The sequence below is a fragment of the Musa acuminata genome, chromosome BXJ2-6 (assembly GCF_036884655.1).
Source record: "Musa acuminata AAA Group cultivar baxijiao chromosome BXJ2-6, Cavendish_Baxijiao_AAA, whole genome shotgun sequence".
Lineage (NCBI taxonomy): Eukaryota > Viridiplantae > Streptophyta > Magnoliopsida > Zingiberales > Musaceae > Musa > Musa acuminata.
The window spans coordinates 1,875,435-1,889,494 of record NC_088343.1 but is presented as its reverse complement, the minus strand read 5'-3'; the positions used below and the strand labels follow the sequence as shown (position 1 = coordinate 1,889,494).

Below are 14,060 nucleotides of genomic sequence, written 5' to 3'. Positions count from 1 at the left end.
GGTGCAACTCACATGTAACCTCTATCGTTGGTCGTGGAAGCTACGACTCTCTTTCGTAAGTCTTGCACAAGTATTCTTCGTAGCCACTTGCAACCTTTGCATAAGGACTCATTGCTACCACCTTCATTGTTAGTTGCAAAGAGATCATATAACCTCATCACGTCCTCTTTTTGTTGTCGATCCTAAATGAAAAGGTGAAGGTGCAACTCACATGTAACCTCTATCGTTGGTCGTGGAAGCTACGACTCTATGTTAAGTGAGTTCGACAAAAGGGAACAATCGGTGAGATAAAAGCGTGGCCAAAGGGTTGGGTGAAAGGCGATGATCGACGATGATAGAATTAATCATTTAAAAAAAAAAAGAATGTTATTTGAAATTTTTTTAAACTTCAAATATTATCTGAAAATTTTAAACTAAACTTTTTTTTCTAAAAATTCATCCTAAAATAATTACGTCGCCTCACCTCACTTCTTTCCACTAACCCACGACGAGTAAGGAAGAGCTTCAAGGGATCGCAGGAAGCAATACTCTTTAGACGCCATTTATTATTTTAAGAACGATTCACTCAATTCGTTACTTCAATATGTTAGAACTTCAAAAAATAAACATATAAATTTTTGGGGGTTTTAATCCTACATCGACAGTAAATATTTAATGATAATATAGATAAAATCATGCAAACAGATGTTGAACTGAACCCTCATCAATTATGATCCGACTTGTGATTCATCAAAGTTTCCTGTTTCCAGAACCCTCGAGCTTTGCTCTACGGCGTTGAAGAGCCAAAGCCCGTCAAGGAAGTAATCATACATGATCATGACCCATTTCTCGGTAGCATCTCCACAAGCAGAAGAAGAAAGCTCAATGCACGAGAACATGCCCCCTTTTCCGATTCAGCTCGAGATGCCAGTGGTTCCACTTTGGCATCTCAAAGGTACAACAATTCAGTAGAATAAAGTCGCAGGGCTGCAAGACATTGATACGCGGACCCAAACTTGAAGCAGAAACAAAGCAATATGCTCCCAGCATCATAGAACTGATACCTGGATTCGTGGGATAGCATCGCCATCTCAATAATTGGACCACCACATAGGTCTCACATGTTGAGACACAGAAACTGTCTGCATGAGCTTTCCAAGCAGCCTTTTTTCTAAGAACATATTCAAATCCAAAAACCACATCAGTTTCAAGTGTCACACACTAATAAACTTACTCAAAATGGAGTTGACAAATGCTCAATAGTCAACCAGGACAAAAAGGATTGAGCATAAATGATGATTAATAGAACTGAAAACTACTAGGGCCATCAAGGAAACTTCCACTAGTTCAGCTTCACCAGCGAACCACATGTTTCAATCATCTGCAACAACACAAACATGGTGAGTTAGGGAGCTTGGGGGATGATCAGAATCAAGGTGACAATGCATAAGAGCAGGACACACCGATCGGGGATCTGGAACTGCTGGTGGAGAAGTCAGAGGATGTCACAGGTATGGAGATGGAGAGCTGTGTCGTGGAGAACGATGACCGGTTTGATCTCTCGTCTTCAAGGTCAGACCAAGGACCTCTTGTCTTTGGCCACTCATCGAAGAAAGGTCGGAGCTCCTGACTTTGCTTCACCGGCTCCTCGGACCCAAACTCATTCCCGAAGAAAGAATGCTGAGATTGGTCCTGCTTTGCCAATGAGCTGACTGTAACCTGTCCGAGATCGTTGAATGCAGGAAGCTGCAGGTAATTGCTCTCGAAGCCCAGGGCATTTGGCATCTGTGATGGCATCAATCCCCATGAGCTGTCCAGAGGAAAGTCCATTTCGAGGCCTCTTGCACTTCCAGAAACCTCCGGAAAGAAACCATGCTCACCAGCCTCGGATTTATCTCCATAGGGATACCTGCATGTTCGAAGATAAAAAAGCATCATGTACTGGGAAACAAAGGATCACCTTCTTGTAACTATTAAGATCTGTATGGAAGTTGCAAACGGAACAAATTCAGACATTCAACTGGTTGGGTTTTCTAGTTAAAATGACAAATGCTCAATATAAGTGACTCTTTGTCAGTCAAAACTAGAACCGTAAAAAAGTAGCTTAGCAACCGATCCACAACTTTCGGAACTGGGAAGCGCTCTCTCTTGGTAACAGATACCAGAGAACAGTGAGTCATTTTCTTGATTAAGTTTGCCTACCAACTTGATTCGAGCAGGTCAACCAATGTTGTACCCTCATTATATGTAATAAGATCAAAGAGCAGATTGCTGACGATTCTACCTGAAGGGGAATTATTATAACCATGCATCAGAATTGCAAAGGATCAACAAAGCATGAGCAGCCACATCACTTGATCATCGTCCGATAAAAATATAGCTGCATTTATTCTTCACATAGGAGCAAGAAATGCATAACAAAATCATCACCACCATCAAGCCATACAAAGACTTCCATACCAATACATTATCCATATATTGAGCTAATGAATTATCAAAAAAACATTACTCAATGCACACTATTTACAAGTTTGAATGGCTTATGGAAACTAGGCGCAATGCAGAAGGAAACGATGATGTCCAACAGATGAATCAGGTCAAAATTATAACAAAAAATGAAAGCACTATGCTGATTGTGATTTCCTATTTAGTCACCAGCAAGATGCAGCAAGCAATTCAATTCGATCAATCATTATGGACAAAAGCTTCAAAAGCTCAAAAAATTACATTACCGAGTGTAATAAGGTAGACAGAATAAAAAAGAAGTTACAGTTCAGTCATGAAAAGTATGTATATGAAACATTTGAACTAAACTTCTATTCCAGATGCTAATAATAACAAGCAAACCTGGAGATTTGAGACAAAGAAGGCAAGCATAACAGTAGGACGGGTAATTTGTCTATGAGAACAGGTGGCAGGTTTAGATTCTATTTCAAAAAATAAATGTCAGATCTTTCATATGACTTGCACTTGGGCAGGAGACAATTGTCTGGTAAGCCAGTATCACTAGCTGCAACTAACTTCTCAGAACCAAAAGAGAAGCAGAAAAGCTAGTCAGCTTACAACACTATTTCATCTGTCCATGAGACTGACTGACAACTAAGCGCAATTCTACCCACATTTTGGGAGCAAAAGAAGCTCCACAGACACATTGGCTTCCCTGACAGCAGAAAGCCACCGCCCTGCGGTAATCTGAGGCCATTAGCATTTAGTTCAGTACATCAGGCAAATGTCACACCACCACAGGATACGAACATGCATTTCTCATATACGACTCAAAAGCAAGATCAGAAGGCACGCCTCCCTGAAATCTAGAAGCAATAGACTTTTGACAGATTAAAACCAATAAGAGGACATCACAGTGTGCTATTCAAGTTGTTTCACTCAGTCCATAAAACAGAGTAGTCACAGAATGAAAGAAGAGACCTGAATTCTTTGCTGCCTGTTTCATGGGAACCCGTGCCAGGCTGCAACTGGAAGCAGCTCATGCCGCCAGAGAATGGAACCTGAGCACCGGTACCAGGGTGCATGGGGATGCTTTTGCTGTCACTTCCGCCGCTCCCGGAAGGGGCAAGGGAGATCACGGTCGATGCCGACTGCGACGGGGCGACGGGTTGCGATTCCACAGGCTTTCTTGAACGGTTTCGGCCTCGGTGCATGTGGCGCTCGCAGTATCGGGATTCAGGGTGGGCGTCCTTGGAGCACCGCCACTTTTTGCCGTCTGTCCGACGGCACCGCCCAGGCTCCGGGTCAAACTTTTTCCCGAAATAGGAGCAGTGGCCATCTGAAGCTCAAGCCCCCAAAAACACAGAAACAGTAATTAATGCTCGGAAGAATCATCTGACCGCCAGAGGACAGAGGCAGACTCTAGTGGAAACGGAAGATAACACGAAAACGAAAAGAAACCGATACGAGCCGAAGAAAGCGATGCGTACACAATTAGTCCAACAGAGGTTAAAGAAGTCCTAAAAGCTGAACAGAAATCATAAATCAGCTTGGGAATTCCAGGAAATAAAATTGCTAATGAACGATCCATCCCGATCAACAAGAAAGTCCATATGTAACTTCAACCAAAAACCTGCAAGGAGTATTTTTGCGATGAGATGCAAGACAAAGGCGCTAAAAAGCAGAGCAAGAGACGAGAAAGATAAGAACTTGATCGAAGCGACTGCTTAACTCGGAGGGTTAGAGATGTCGCAAGGTAGAAAGCAACGAGAAGGAACTACTAAACCAAGACTCTTTTGGATGATGAACAAGGGCCGGAACGGAGAAGATATGCGCCAAAAGCAAACAAATCCAAAGATTGAAACTTGATAATAAAAAAAAATATATCCTACGGCAATGTGGAGCAATCAGGAGCAACACGAAATGAGAGGAGCGCTATCTTACATGCGGGGTGTTGATATAAACGAGCGGCCATGGCCTCCAAGCTCCTACGAACCAGAAGCAGGAGCTCCGGCGGCACGGGAACCCCCATGAGGATGTGCTTGAAGATGAGCACCTGGACTCGCAGCTCCTCCAACTGCGACGCCGTGAACGGCGGCCGGCCTTCTATGGCCGCCGCCGCCGCCGCCGTATTATTCATCAGCCACCCCGATTCCTCCCTCACCCCTCCTGCTCCTCCTCCTCCTTCCCCCCCTATCCTAATAAACCTGTCCCCCATCGCCTCCCCTCTGCAAGGCAGCAAAAGCTTCAAGAAACAAACAAAGAAAAAGAAAAGAGAAAAAGGAAGCACACAGAGAGAGAGAGAGGAGAGAGAGAAAAGAAAAAGCAATGAAAAAGGACGGCTTCTCAGTCGTTCCCCCGAGAAGAGACAGCAAGGACGTACCCGTGAGGGAGAGGGGGAAGACAGCAGAAAAGGTTGGGGCTCGGGAGAAGGGCGGTGGAATCACCATCCGGTGCGCGAGGCACACAATAGGGTTTCGCCATTTCCGAGCTGGATGGATCGATGGGACAGCAGAAAACGCAGACGAGAGGACGGTGTTCTCTGAGAGAGAGAGAGAGAGAGGGACACACACACAGAAAGCGACCTGTTCTGTTCTGTTGCGGCGACCGAGATGTCTGTAAGAGCTCTTTATAGAGCCGCTTGCTTCTTGTTTGTTACTTCAAATTGGTACGTGTAACTTCGATATTGTCGATATTAATTAGGACCAAATAAAGTAAGAAAAGGAAAAATCCAAATTAATTACCTTTAACTGCAGTTGCTATTAATTAATTTGTTTGAATCAACATAGTATTTATAAAACGTAAAATACCTAAAATACTTGTGTCATAATTGAGAATCATGAGCGTATTAATACATCTACTGTCGAATTGCTTCCTTGTTATGTCATGTCCGCGTCACGGGCGTTACCAGTCGCGTATATTTGTCGGATATGGGTAATGGTTTGCCGTGTCGATGCTTGTTGTATATTCATTCTTCTTTGAGCGTTATCGATTGACTGTGTTGTGTCCATATATATACACATATATGAATATATATATATATATATATATATATATATATATATATATATATATATATAAATTTAGAGCAAGTGAATGATTTAAAAAAAAGAAAAATAATAATTTTGGCTGCGCATTGCATTTCCAACGTCATAAATACTCCTCCAATCCTACACCCCACCGACCAAAAACCCTCGCACTCTTCTGTACTTGCTTTGGTGTCTGCTCGCCTCCTCTCCCTCGCTCCGACGGCCGTCACCACCATGTCCCGCTCCATCATCTCCTGCCCCATCACCACTGCCGCCATCGCTCGATACCCCATTGCTTCGTTCCTTTCCAAGCGCTGCCTCCACCTAAGCTCCTCCTCCGCTCCCGCTTCCGCCGCCGCCGCCGCACGCCCGTTAGTCGGTATTCGCCTTCTCCGCCCCTCTCCTACGTTACTTGGGCTGGCCGCGGTGGGAGTGACCTCCCGCATTGGTGCGTTCCGATCCATGGCCCGCCGCGCTGGCGATTCGGGTTACTCGCCCCTGAGTTCGGGCTCCCGTGGTGGTTCTGGTTTCAGCGACCGCCCGCCGACGGAGATGGCGCCGCTGTTCCCCGGGTGCGACTACGAGCACTGGCTTATCGTCATCGACAAGCCTGGAGGCGAGGGGGCCACCAAGCAGCAGATGATCGATTGCTACGTTCAAACCCTAGCCAAGGTCCTCGGCAGGTAACAATCGTGTAACGCTTGCTCGTATTCTTACAACAAGCCCAGTAGTAATTTATTGAATCGATTCTCTCTTTGGCTAATTGATCGCGTCCTCTGCATTTCAAATTCTTTTCCACTGTGTTAGTGAGGAGGAAGCGAAGAAGAAAATATACAATGTGTCTTGTGAGCGTTACTTTGGATTTGGATGTGAAATTGATGAGGAGACATCCAACAAGCTCGAAGGTAAGTGTCGTAGTTTCGTTCTCGGATGTAAATCTCATTTCTTTTCTTTTTTCCTTTTCCCTTCTTAAAGAAAGTTAAGCTCGCAAAAGTGTTTCATTTGCGGGTGATAAAGGTGTAGCGGTGGCGAGTGTAGCTTGTCTCAAATAAGTGGCGTGTGCTGTCTCCCAAGAAGCAGTTTTTATTGCCACCTGAATCTTCTTCCGCCATTCTGGAAGTCCAAACGTTTTATTTGCATTAGCTTATCTGCCCATGCTTGTAGTTTGATTCATTAGTCAAGGGAAATTCTCTCCCATTTCTGTGAGAAGCACCCATTGTAATAGGTGTCTATGATTTTGACAGGTCTTCCTGGTGTTCTTTTTGTGCTTCCAGATTCCTACGTCGATGCTGAAAACAAGGATTATGGAGGTAAGCATACTAGTTTCTTTTGAGTGTTCGTAGATGTTTTTGAATTAAGATTAGGTTGCATTGTTATGCGCTAGGTTAAACATCTTCTTCACTAGGTTACTTTCCTTACCTGGTTGCATAAGATCAGTTATATTTTGTTACTGATCAGTTGATAATTGTCAAATATGGACACATCTTTCTTTCTTTCTTTTTTTTTTTCTATAAACCACATTATTTCAGATCGTCCTCAAGTGAAAGCAGTGCTATCTGCAATTCTTTGAGGAGATAGTACATCAATTACTTGTTGCTTCAACTGTATAATGCACCTCGCCAGAATTAAATGGTCTTATTACTGAGAAGCCAATGGGCACATTAACATTCTCCCTTTTGGTGCCACACTTTTCATATTCAGGGAAATTGCAGACAATGTAAAACAAAACTTCATGATTTCTGTTATTGTGTGTATTACAAATGACTTGGAAAGATGGTTTATGTTGTTATAAGGCTGCCCAAATAAGAGGATAACATCATGTCTACTGTTCCACAGTTCGAATTTTTTTTCTCCGTGGATAGTTGTAAACTAAGGAGTTTTTAAATACCTATCCTTTCAAAGTTTGGAAACTGTGTATTTTCCTTACGAAATTTGATCTATCCCCCTAAACATTAGGATCCTTCACATATATCCCTCCCATTGACATAAGACTCGGGTTACCATGACTAATTGTAATTAGCATTAGTTATCTTGTGTTATAAGGATATATAAATACTTAGAAGTACCTCAAATGTTCTTATAATCCAAAGAGTTGTAATGTATTAATGTCATTTAGAGTTTTCATACTATCAGTCGCATGATAGTTAGTGGATGAAATGACATACATGCAAGTTTTTAGGTTTTACAAAGATATACAGGGTGAACTCAACTTTAGAGGGATAAATACGAAAAACATTTATTTTGGAGGGAAATGTATGCATTTTTGCCTAGGACTAATGGTTGTTACGACACCTGGACATCATGTAAAAGCTCTTGTGTATGCAACACTTTGCTTCTTTTGATTCAAGACAATAATTTTAAATATTTCTGCTTGATCTGCAATATCGCGTTAATCCATATATTATGTGATTGATGCCATCTGCTGGTTATGGATCGTCAGATATTGAACACATGAAGGGGATTATCATTTCTTTGTGTTAGGTAGAAGCTTGCTAGACATTTATGACTTACTGCTTTTTTCTGCCAGTACAGTATGCCTGTACTGATTTACATTTTCTTATCCACAAGATTTCTCTCTAAAAGAATTAGACGAGTCACTTAAGAAACACATTTGATACATAACTGAATTATCTTAGGAAGTAAACTGTTTGCTTTCACCATAATCACGTTGGACAAAGTGTGCTCACTCCTACTATGTTTTGGTAATTGCAGCTGAATTATTTCTGAATGGAGAAATAGTTCAAAGGCCTCCGGAGAGGCAGAGGAGGATCGATGCAGCCACCACCCAGAGAAATGATAGAGATAGACCCAGATATAATGACAGGACTCGTTATGTTAGGCGGAGGGAGAGTCAGCGATGAACTGCTCCTTGGTAGCAGCTAGATATTAGGCTGTATACACTGGGAACCTAAGCACTCGTCCCATAATGGTAGCATTATGGTGTGAGATGTTTGGTGATGCCATATCTTGATGCAATTTTCTTCATGGTGTTTTCTTCACCCTGGACGTGATCATGATTGTTTGATTTAAATAAAGACTTTGGCCTCGTGTTGTAGGATACTGCATGTTGTTAGTCCAGTTGGAATTTACTATCAGATCAAAGCTCGGTGCTTGTTTTGCTATAAGGATGCTCAAAGCTTTTTGATAACTTGTTCTGATGCTCAAAGCTCGGTACTTATTCTGTAGTTCTTTTTAGCTTGACTAGTGTCAAGCTATATATATATGATAGGAAGTTCTCGAATGTATTTTATCGTACATAATTGACAAAAAGATATGCCTCATGTGCTTGTGCTTCCACCAATACAGAATCTGAGAAAGATCAATCAAATATATAGAGGATTGGTTGTATATAACACGAAATGTGAAAATGATTTCTCCATAGGAGTAATCTTATCCTTGTATATAACATGAAACATGAAAATTGATCAAAATCCGAAAACATAAGGCAACCTTACTGTGTTTTAGGGTATAAAATGTGAAAATTGATGATAACATAGAACATCAGATGAAGATTTGGCAGATTCAAGCCGAATAGTAGAGAGAGAAAGAGAGAATTATAGACAGTTTGCCTTGGAGGACCAGACAAATGAAGGCCAATTCCAAAGCTTGCAAGGATGGTGACTATTCTCATATTCTAGGCTCATAACTTTGAGCAAACGTTAAGCAACTAAGATAATTAGAAACAATTTTATGACTTTTTATTACCCCCTCTGGAATTGAACAATGCTGAGCTTGAGTACAAGATGTTCCTGATCCAACCACTACCTGATTTGTCCATACTCGATATCAACCATTCATGATCTTCTAATGCCTTCTCCGATAATGGCTCTAAAAACTCACATTTAGCTAATATTTCAGGTGTTGGCACTCCATCAACTAGATTTGTGTCTAATTTAGGCTTCCCTTTTGTGGATTCCGTAGGTCCTCCTGGATACTCAAAGGCAATGGGAGAAGCTCCTGGGATAACTTCCTGCTGGAAAGGCAATGCGCTTGCGATTTGCAAGCAGAACTCCAACCACTGATAGATTAGCGGAGACGGGCTTCTGACTCTGCCACCAATTTTATCAGTTTTGAATCTGGTAGCATAAGGTATCACCTGAAAGATTAAATACTCAATTTAGCACCTCATCAGTGGATTTTATATACTTGTGAAAATGGAAAGCTTTCGGGTAAATGCAGCTGGCATTCTGCAGACACAAGTTTTGACCAATGAAACATAGCTTATGAAATATATTTCATCATAAAAATATCTTAGTGTAATTTAGATCATACCCATAGATCCGCCCATAGACTAGTCCCTGACTTGGGAACAATCACTGCAACATTGGACATGCGCTTGGCAACAGGAATAACATCACTACTCCATCCTACAGCAACCCATACATCTCCTGAACTAAATGCCTTTAGGTAGTGAACACTGTCAAATAGCCGAACCTACATAAGGAAAAGTGCATATTATAGTTTCAGAATTAAAGCAATGGCAAGCATTATTTGGAAACTAACATGACCAAATAGGAGTTGCTACCAAGACTAACTCAAAAGCCAAGGGCATGCAAGACTAACTCAAAAACTTAAAATATAACTTGTAATTTATAATTACAGAAGTCTTTCGAAATGGTGGACTTTCACTTCTACAGTATACTAAATATTACAGAGTAGTTATTATGATTTAAACTGTTGTTGATGACTTCCTTATCATTTTGCTTCAATAAAGCTAAAATTGATTTTTTTATTTTTTTCATAAGTCAAGAAAGAGAGCAAGAAAAAACAAAAGGTTACATTATATACTGGTGATCCTCATGGCCAAACCAGCTATATCAAGGACAATTAAGCGGTAGATCTAGTTGTCACATAGGTAGATAATGAGGCAGGAGCTCTTACAATAACTGTTTGGCTGGAGTCACTAATGATGTATCGAATGGCAATGGAGATGGTGATCACATGTATTTATGTGTCTATTTTTAACAATATTTTGTTGTATGATGCTGAATTTGAGTTATCACTGACTAGCTCATTTAAAGCTTCAGGAGGAAATGGGCTTCATTTAGCTTGTTCACATGACTACGCTGATTTCTGAAGTGGCTGTCTTTCAGTTTTGAGGTTGTTGCACCGATATAATTATGTGGAATATTATGGAATGAGAGTGCTTGATAAGTATTGACCAGAAAAGGCTTACTTTTAATGATCATGTGTACATGGTCTCATGAGATGAAAATGTTTGTAAGTGATTCTAAGTGGCCTCTTCTTAATGGGCTATGTTTTATGTTTGCTCAATGAGATATGCAGTATGCTTTCAGATATGCCGGTAATAGTTCCTTAGCTGGCATTTGCAAATGCCAGCATTTTATTTTTACTCGCATTTGGCCTTATACCAGCAGTTCTAAAAGTGAGATGCAACTAATGACATTGGCATAGCTCACCTCAAAATGTTAGAATAAATGCTGGTGATTGTATTAATGGAGCTTTTACCAGCATTTGAAATGTATGGTAGATGCCTACTCTTTGTCATGCCCACCCAAACTCATTATTCTTTCTTCCCAATTACTTGAGTAAATATTAAACCTGTTCTTGACTATTCATATTGGTATTATAACAGAAATAACAATCGGGAAAAGATATTTGGGAGCAATGACTTGAATAACAAGGCAGTTCTGCATAATTTAATGTGTCTCAGCAATCTCTTGAAGAAACATCAACAGCCTGAATTCACAATCTTTACAGCATACCTGCCTTTGAAGCACTCTTAGATTATGTAGCACCGCTTTCCTCCCACCAACAACTTGGGTTTCAACATCCTTGGTGTTGTATGATGATCCCATATATTTCAACACTGCACCAATGACCTCCCTAGAAGAATCAACCATTGCAACCTTCCCAGCGAGCTCAGCTCTCCATAAATCACTCCAGTCCTGCAATAATAATTCAAATATCCTAGAAAACAGGATAAAGATAACCCGATATAAACTATTGTCTATGTTATTCAGATAATAATTACTTCATATGTAGGTATAAAGAACATATCACAGGAAAAACCAACATCACGAACAAAGCCATAAATTTTCAGCTATATGGGGCCAGCTACATCAAAGGAAAGACAAATCTTCCATTTTTGTATGAAAAGGAATAAAGAAATGATGCTCACATTTTCTTCAAAAATTGAAATTACCTCAATCGGTCTTAAATTGTGCCTTCTAAATTTCTCCTTCTTGTATGCTATTACCATAGGTCCCCAACGATATGGGGCTCCCCATATATAACCATTTGGATCCAATTCTCCTTTATCATTCCTGCATAAATGAACCTGAGAGATTTTCAATAAACTACCGTGCAAACTCTGCTACAAAAGGATTCAGGAATACAAGACATCTCAGCATTTAACAATAGTTCCACATCCATAACAATTATATGGCATCCTCATAGATAGCTGGCAAGCATACTACTGTGATAGTATGACAACTTAGTGATATATCAAACCCAGAGAACCATAATAGAAAGCTCTAAGGCTTAATAATCAATGGGAAAAATGAATCCAATTCATGGAACAGGTTCTCACCTTCCATTTGTTGCTTAAATTTTTAAACCATTCTTGTTCTTCTATATGTTTAACAGGTTCAATTAGACCCCTGATAATTGCAAAATTCAGCCAGGAGTCACCAAGGGAAATAATATCAGCTGCCATGGCTGATTTTGGCTGCAGATGACCTTTATCAGAAGCTGATGACAAATCAGAGAAGATGGATTCAAGACCTCCACGATATTCAAGGTTCATATGTAATCTCCTTCCTTGCACTTGAATGAAATCCTGTTTGCCATGAAGACTTAAGGTTAATATTACAAATTGCTACAAGCACTAGAATGATAAAATCACCACCATTTCCAGATATACTTGTATTTAAAAAAGATTCCTTCATGCAAACTTGCAACTAAAGAAACATAATTGAATGATTAGAAAAACCCAAGCTTGGTTTAATTTGCAGGATCATGAACATAAAACCAGTGGAGAGCATGTTATGAATAAAATACTAGCACCCCCACTTTTTCTTTCCAGGAAACATACTGAGGCACCAAACCTTAATCCATGAAGGTGGAAGGGATCCACGAAGGGCAACAATTCTTAGCGGCACAGTCAAAGCATATGTCTTCGACTTCCAAGCCTCCAATGCCGCTTTCAACTCCTCATTCTCCGCTGATTGTTCTATGATCGCATCGGAGCTCTCCGTTTCATTCACTTAAAAATCACAATTTTAAGATCACTTCGTCAGTAAGAGGGATCATTTTGCGGTTCAAAGAAACCCCAAAACAATTCCAAGCCTGAATTAAAAAAACAAAGTTATACGCTCTAGAATGGCTATGAATAGCCCAAAGATACATACATATATTCACTCCAATCAACCTCAAATAAAACCAGATAAGGCAACAAGGTGGGATCTTTATGCAAGTACAATCACTTCCTGATGGAAGAAAAGAAAGGTTGGCACACCTGACGAACTGACGACGGTAGGGGGATCAACTGCGGCAGAAGCGGGGGTAGAGGCGCGGGCGCTAAAGCCGATGAGGAAGGCAGCAGCAGCGGCAAAGTGAACCAGCAGGCCTAAATGCCTTCTGAAGGTTTCGGTAAGAGATAACAGCGGTAAGAACGAATTCGTGGTCGCCGGTGATACATCCGACGCTGGACGACGGAGGGCGGCGGATGGCCGAAATCCGCGCCTCGGCTTCGCAGTAACGTCCAGCCTTCGAAGCCACAGGGAGGGAGATGTCGCTCTACGGTTTTGAACGCGGAGGTGGGGATGAGGAACGAGCAAGGACTGAAGGAGAGCCACTGAATACATCAGAGTGAGCGAGAGGGAGTTCCGTTTGCGACCTTTGGGGACGAAGGGTTTGGGAGACTATTAGTGGAAATGTGGATCTTGTGGTGGGTAACTAAACCGGCCCATTTAAAAGGGCCCATAAAACTAAACCGGCCCAATTTAATGGACACGTTGCGGTGACTTGCTCCACACCAACAGAACCTGTGGGATGCGCGGGCCAGCGTGAATTGTGTGGACCCAATCAATTTGATCTGTCATTTGGGTCCTACAGCCGCCGACAACTCCATTAATATTCATTGCTGGTTAACGTACCGCACCCGATCCCAGGTCAGCTGACCCAATCACGACTCGGGTCTGCTGCTACTCTGGTTACCTTACCCGCTCGCATCATCGCTTCCGCCTAACATTATAAAGTTGGTTCCCACGCTACTATCACCGGTAAGCGGATAGAAGGACCCCACTCACCCGTGACAGGATCAAACCGGGGTATGTGGCCGCGGCGTCAAGTCTTTCTCGACGTGTTGACGCTTTGTTACCTTCTACGGATAAATTTGTACTCGCTAAACCCACCACGCACCCCACCACCCGACGCCACTCTGTAACTGTTGTTTCGTGCGTAATAAACTCCGCGCGTGTAACGGCCATGGCGTGAAAGCTACGCGCTCGGGGCGGCCACTCTGTCGTGGAATCTGCGCGGCCTCTGGTTCTGCTCACACAGGCAACTCCGCGGGAAAATGACATGGCGGTCGGTGAGGGGGCAGGAGAGGCGGGCCCTAGCGTGAATATGCGATATCATTGT

General features: G+C 41.8%; 3 protein-coding genes across 3 annotated transcripts; 1 reads left to right on the top strand and 2 right to left on the bottom strand.

The window, feature by feature from the left end:
* Window positions 1–1,118: 1,118 nt before the first annotated feature.
* LOC103986647 (growth-regulating factor 4-like) lies at window positions 1,119–4,657 on the bottom strand. The gene is made up of 4 exons (XM_009404702.3): window positions 4,369–4,657; window positions 3,406–3,763; window positions 1,443–1,888; window positions 1,119–1,360 (listed from the first exon to the last, which is right to left on the bottom strand). Exons 1-4 carry the CDS (start codon window positions 4,640–4,642, stop codon window positions 1,353–1,355), a joined length of 1,086 nt encoding a protein of 361 aa, XP_009402977.3. The 5' UTR covers window positions 4,643–4,657; the 3' UTR covers window positions 1,119–1,352.
* A 951-nt stretch (window positions 4,658–5,608) lies between these two features.
* LOC103986646 (multiple organellar RNA editing factor 5, chloroplastic/mitochondrial) lies at window positions 5,609–8,513 on the top strand. Its single transcript, XM_009404701.3, has 4 exons — window positions 5,609–6,136; window positions 6,261–6,358; window positions 6,698–6,763; window positions 8,166–8,513. The coding sequence occupies exons 1-4, from the start codon at window positions 5,688–5,690 to the stop codon at window positions 8,312–8,314; spliced, it is 762 nt and encodes a 253-aa protein (XP_009402976.2). The 5' UTR covers window positions 5,609–5,687; the 3' UTR covers window positions 8,315–8,513.
* Window positions 8,514–8,894: 381 nt separating this feature from the next.
* LOC135614194 (uncharacterized) lies at window positions 8,895–13,328 on the bottom strand. Its single transcript, XM_065111280.1, has 7 exons — window positions 12,934–13,328; window positions 12,524–12,681; window positions 12,007–12,255; window positions 11,620–11,754; window positions 11,180–11,362; window positions 9,726–9,887; window positions 8,895–9,549 (listed from the first exon to the last, which is right to left on the bottom strand). The coding sequence occupies exons 1-7, from the start codon at window positions 13,280–13,282 to the stop codon at window positions 9,142–9,144; spliced, it is 1,644 nt and encodes a 547-aa protein (XP_064967352.1). The 5' UTR covers window positions 13,283–13,328; the 3' UTR covers window positions 8,895–9,141.
* Window positions 13,329–14,060: the final 732 nt, after the last annotated feature.

What these genes read in the sequence shown, in the direction of transcription:
- LOC103986647 (XM_009404702.3), bottom strand. Translation starts at nt 4,642, where the DNA reads ATGGGGGACAGGTTTATTAGGATAGGGGGGGAAGGAGGAGGAGGAGCA. An exon ending in TTTATATCAACACCCCGCAT is followed by an intron (nt 3,764 to 4,368) that starts GTAAGATAGCGC and finishes CTTGAGCTTCAG; the next exon opens with ATGGCCACTGCTCCTATTTC. An exon ending in ACAGGCAGCAAAGAATTCAG is followed by an intron (nt 1,889 to 3,405) that starts GTCTCTTCTTTC and finishes TCGAACATGCAG; the next exon opens with GTATCCCTATGGAGATAAAT.
- LOC135614194 (XM_065111280.1), bottom strand. Translation starts at nt 13,282, where the DNA reads ATGTATTCAGTGGCTCTCCTTCAGTCCTTGCTCGTTCCTCATCCCCAC. An exon ending in ATTTAAGCAACAAATGGAAG is followed by an intron (nt 11,755 to 12,006) that starts GTGAGAACCTGT and finishes AAAATCTCTCAG; the next exon opens with GTTCATTTATGCAGGAATGA. An exon ending in GTCTATGGGCGGATCTATGG is followed by an intron (nt 9,550 to 9,725) that starts GTATGATCTAAA and finishes TTAATCTTTCAG; the next exon opens with GTGATACCTTATGCTACCAG.
- LOC103986646 (XM_009404701.3), top strand. Translation starts at nt 5,688, where the DNA reads ATGTCCCGCTCCATCATCTCCTGCCCCATCACCACTGCCGCCATCGCT. An exon ending in CTAGCCAAGGTCCTCGGCAG is followed by an intron (nt 6,137 to 6,260) that starts GTAACAATCGTG and finishes CCACTGTGTTAG; the next exon opens with TGAGGAGGAAGCGAAGAAGA. An exon ending in GACATCCAACAAGCTCGAAG is followed by an intron (nt 6,359 to 6,697) that starts GTAAGTGTCGTA and finishes TGATTTTGACAG; the next exon opens with GTCTTCCTGGTGTTCTTTTT.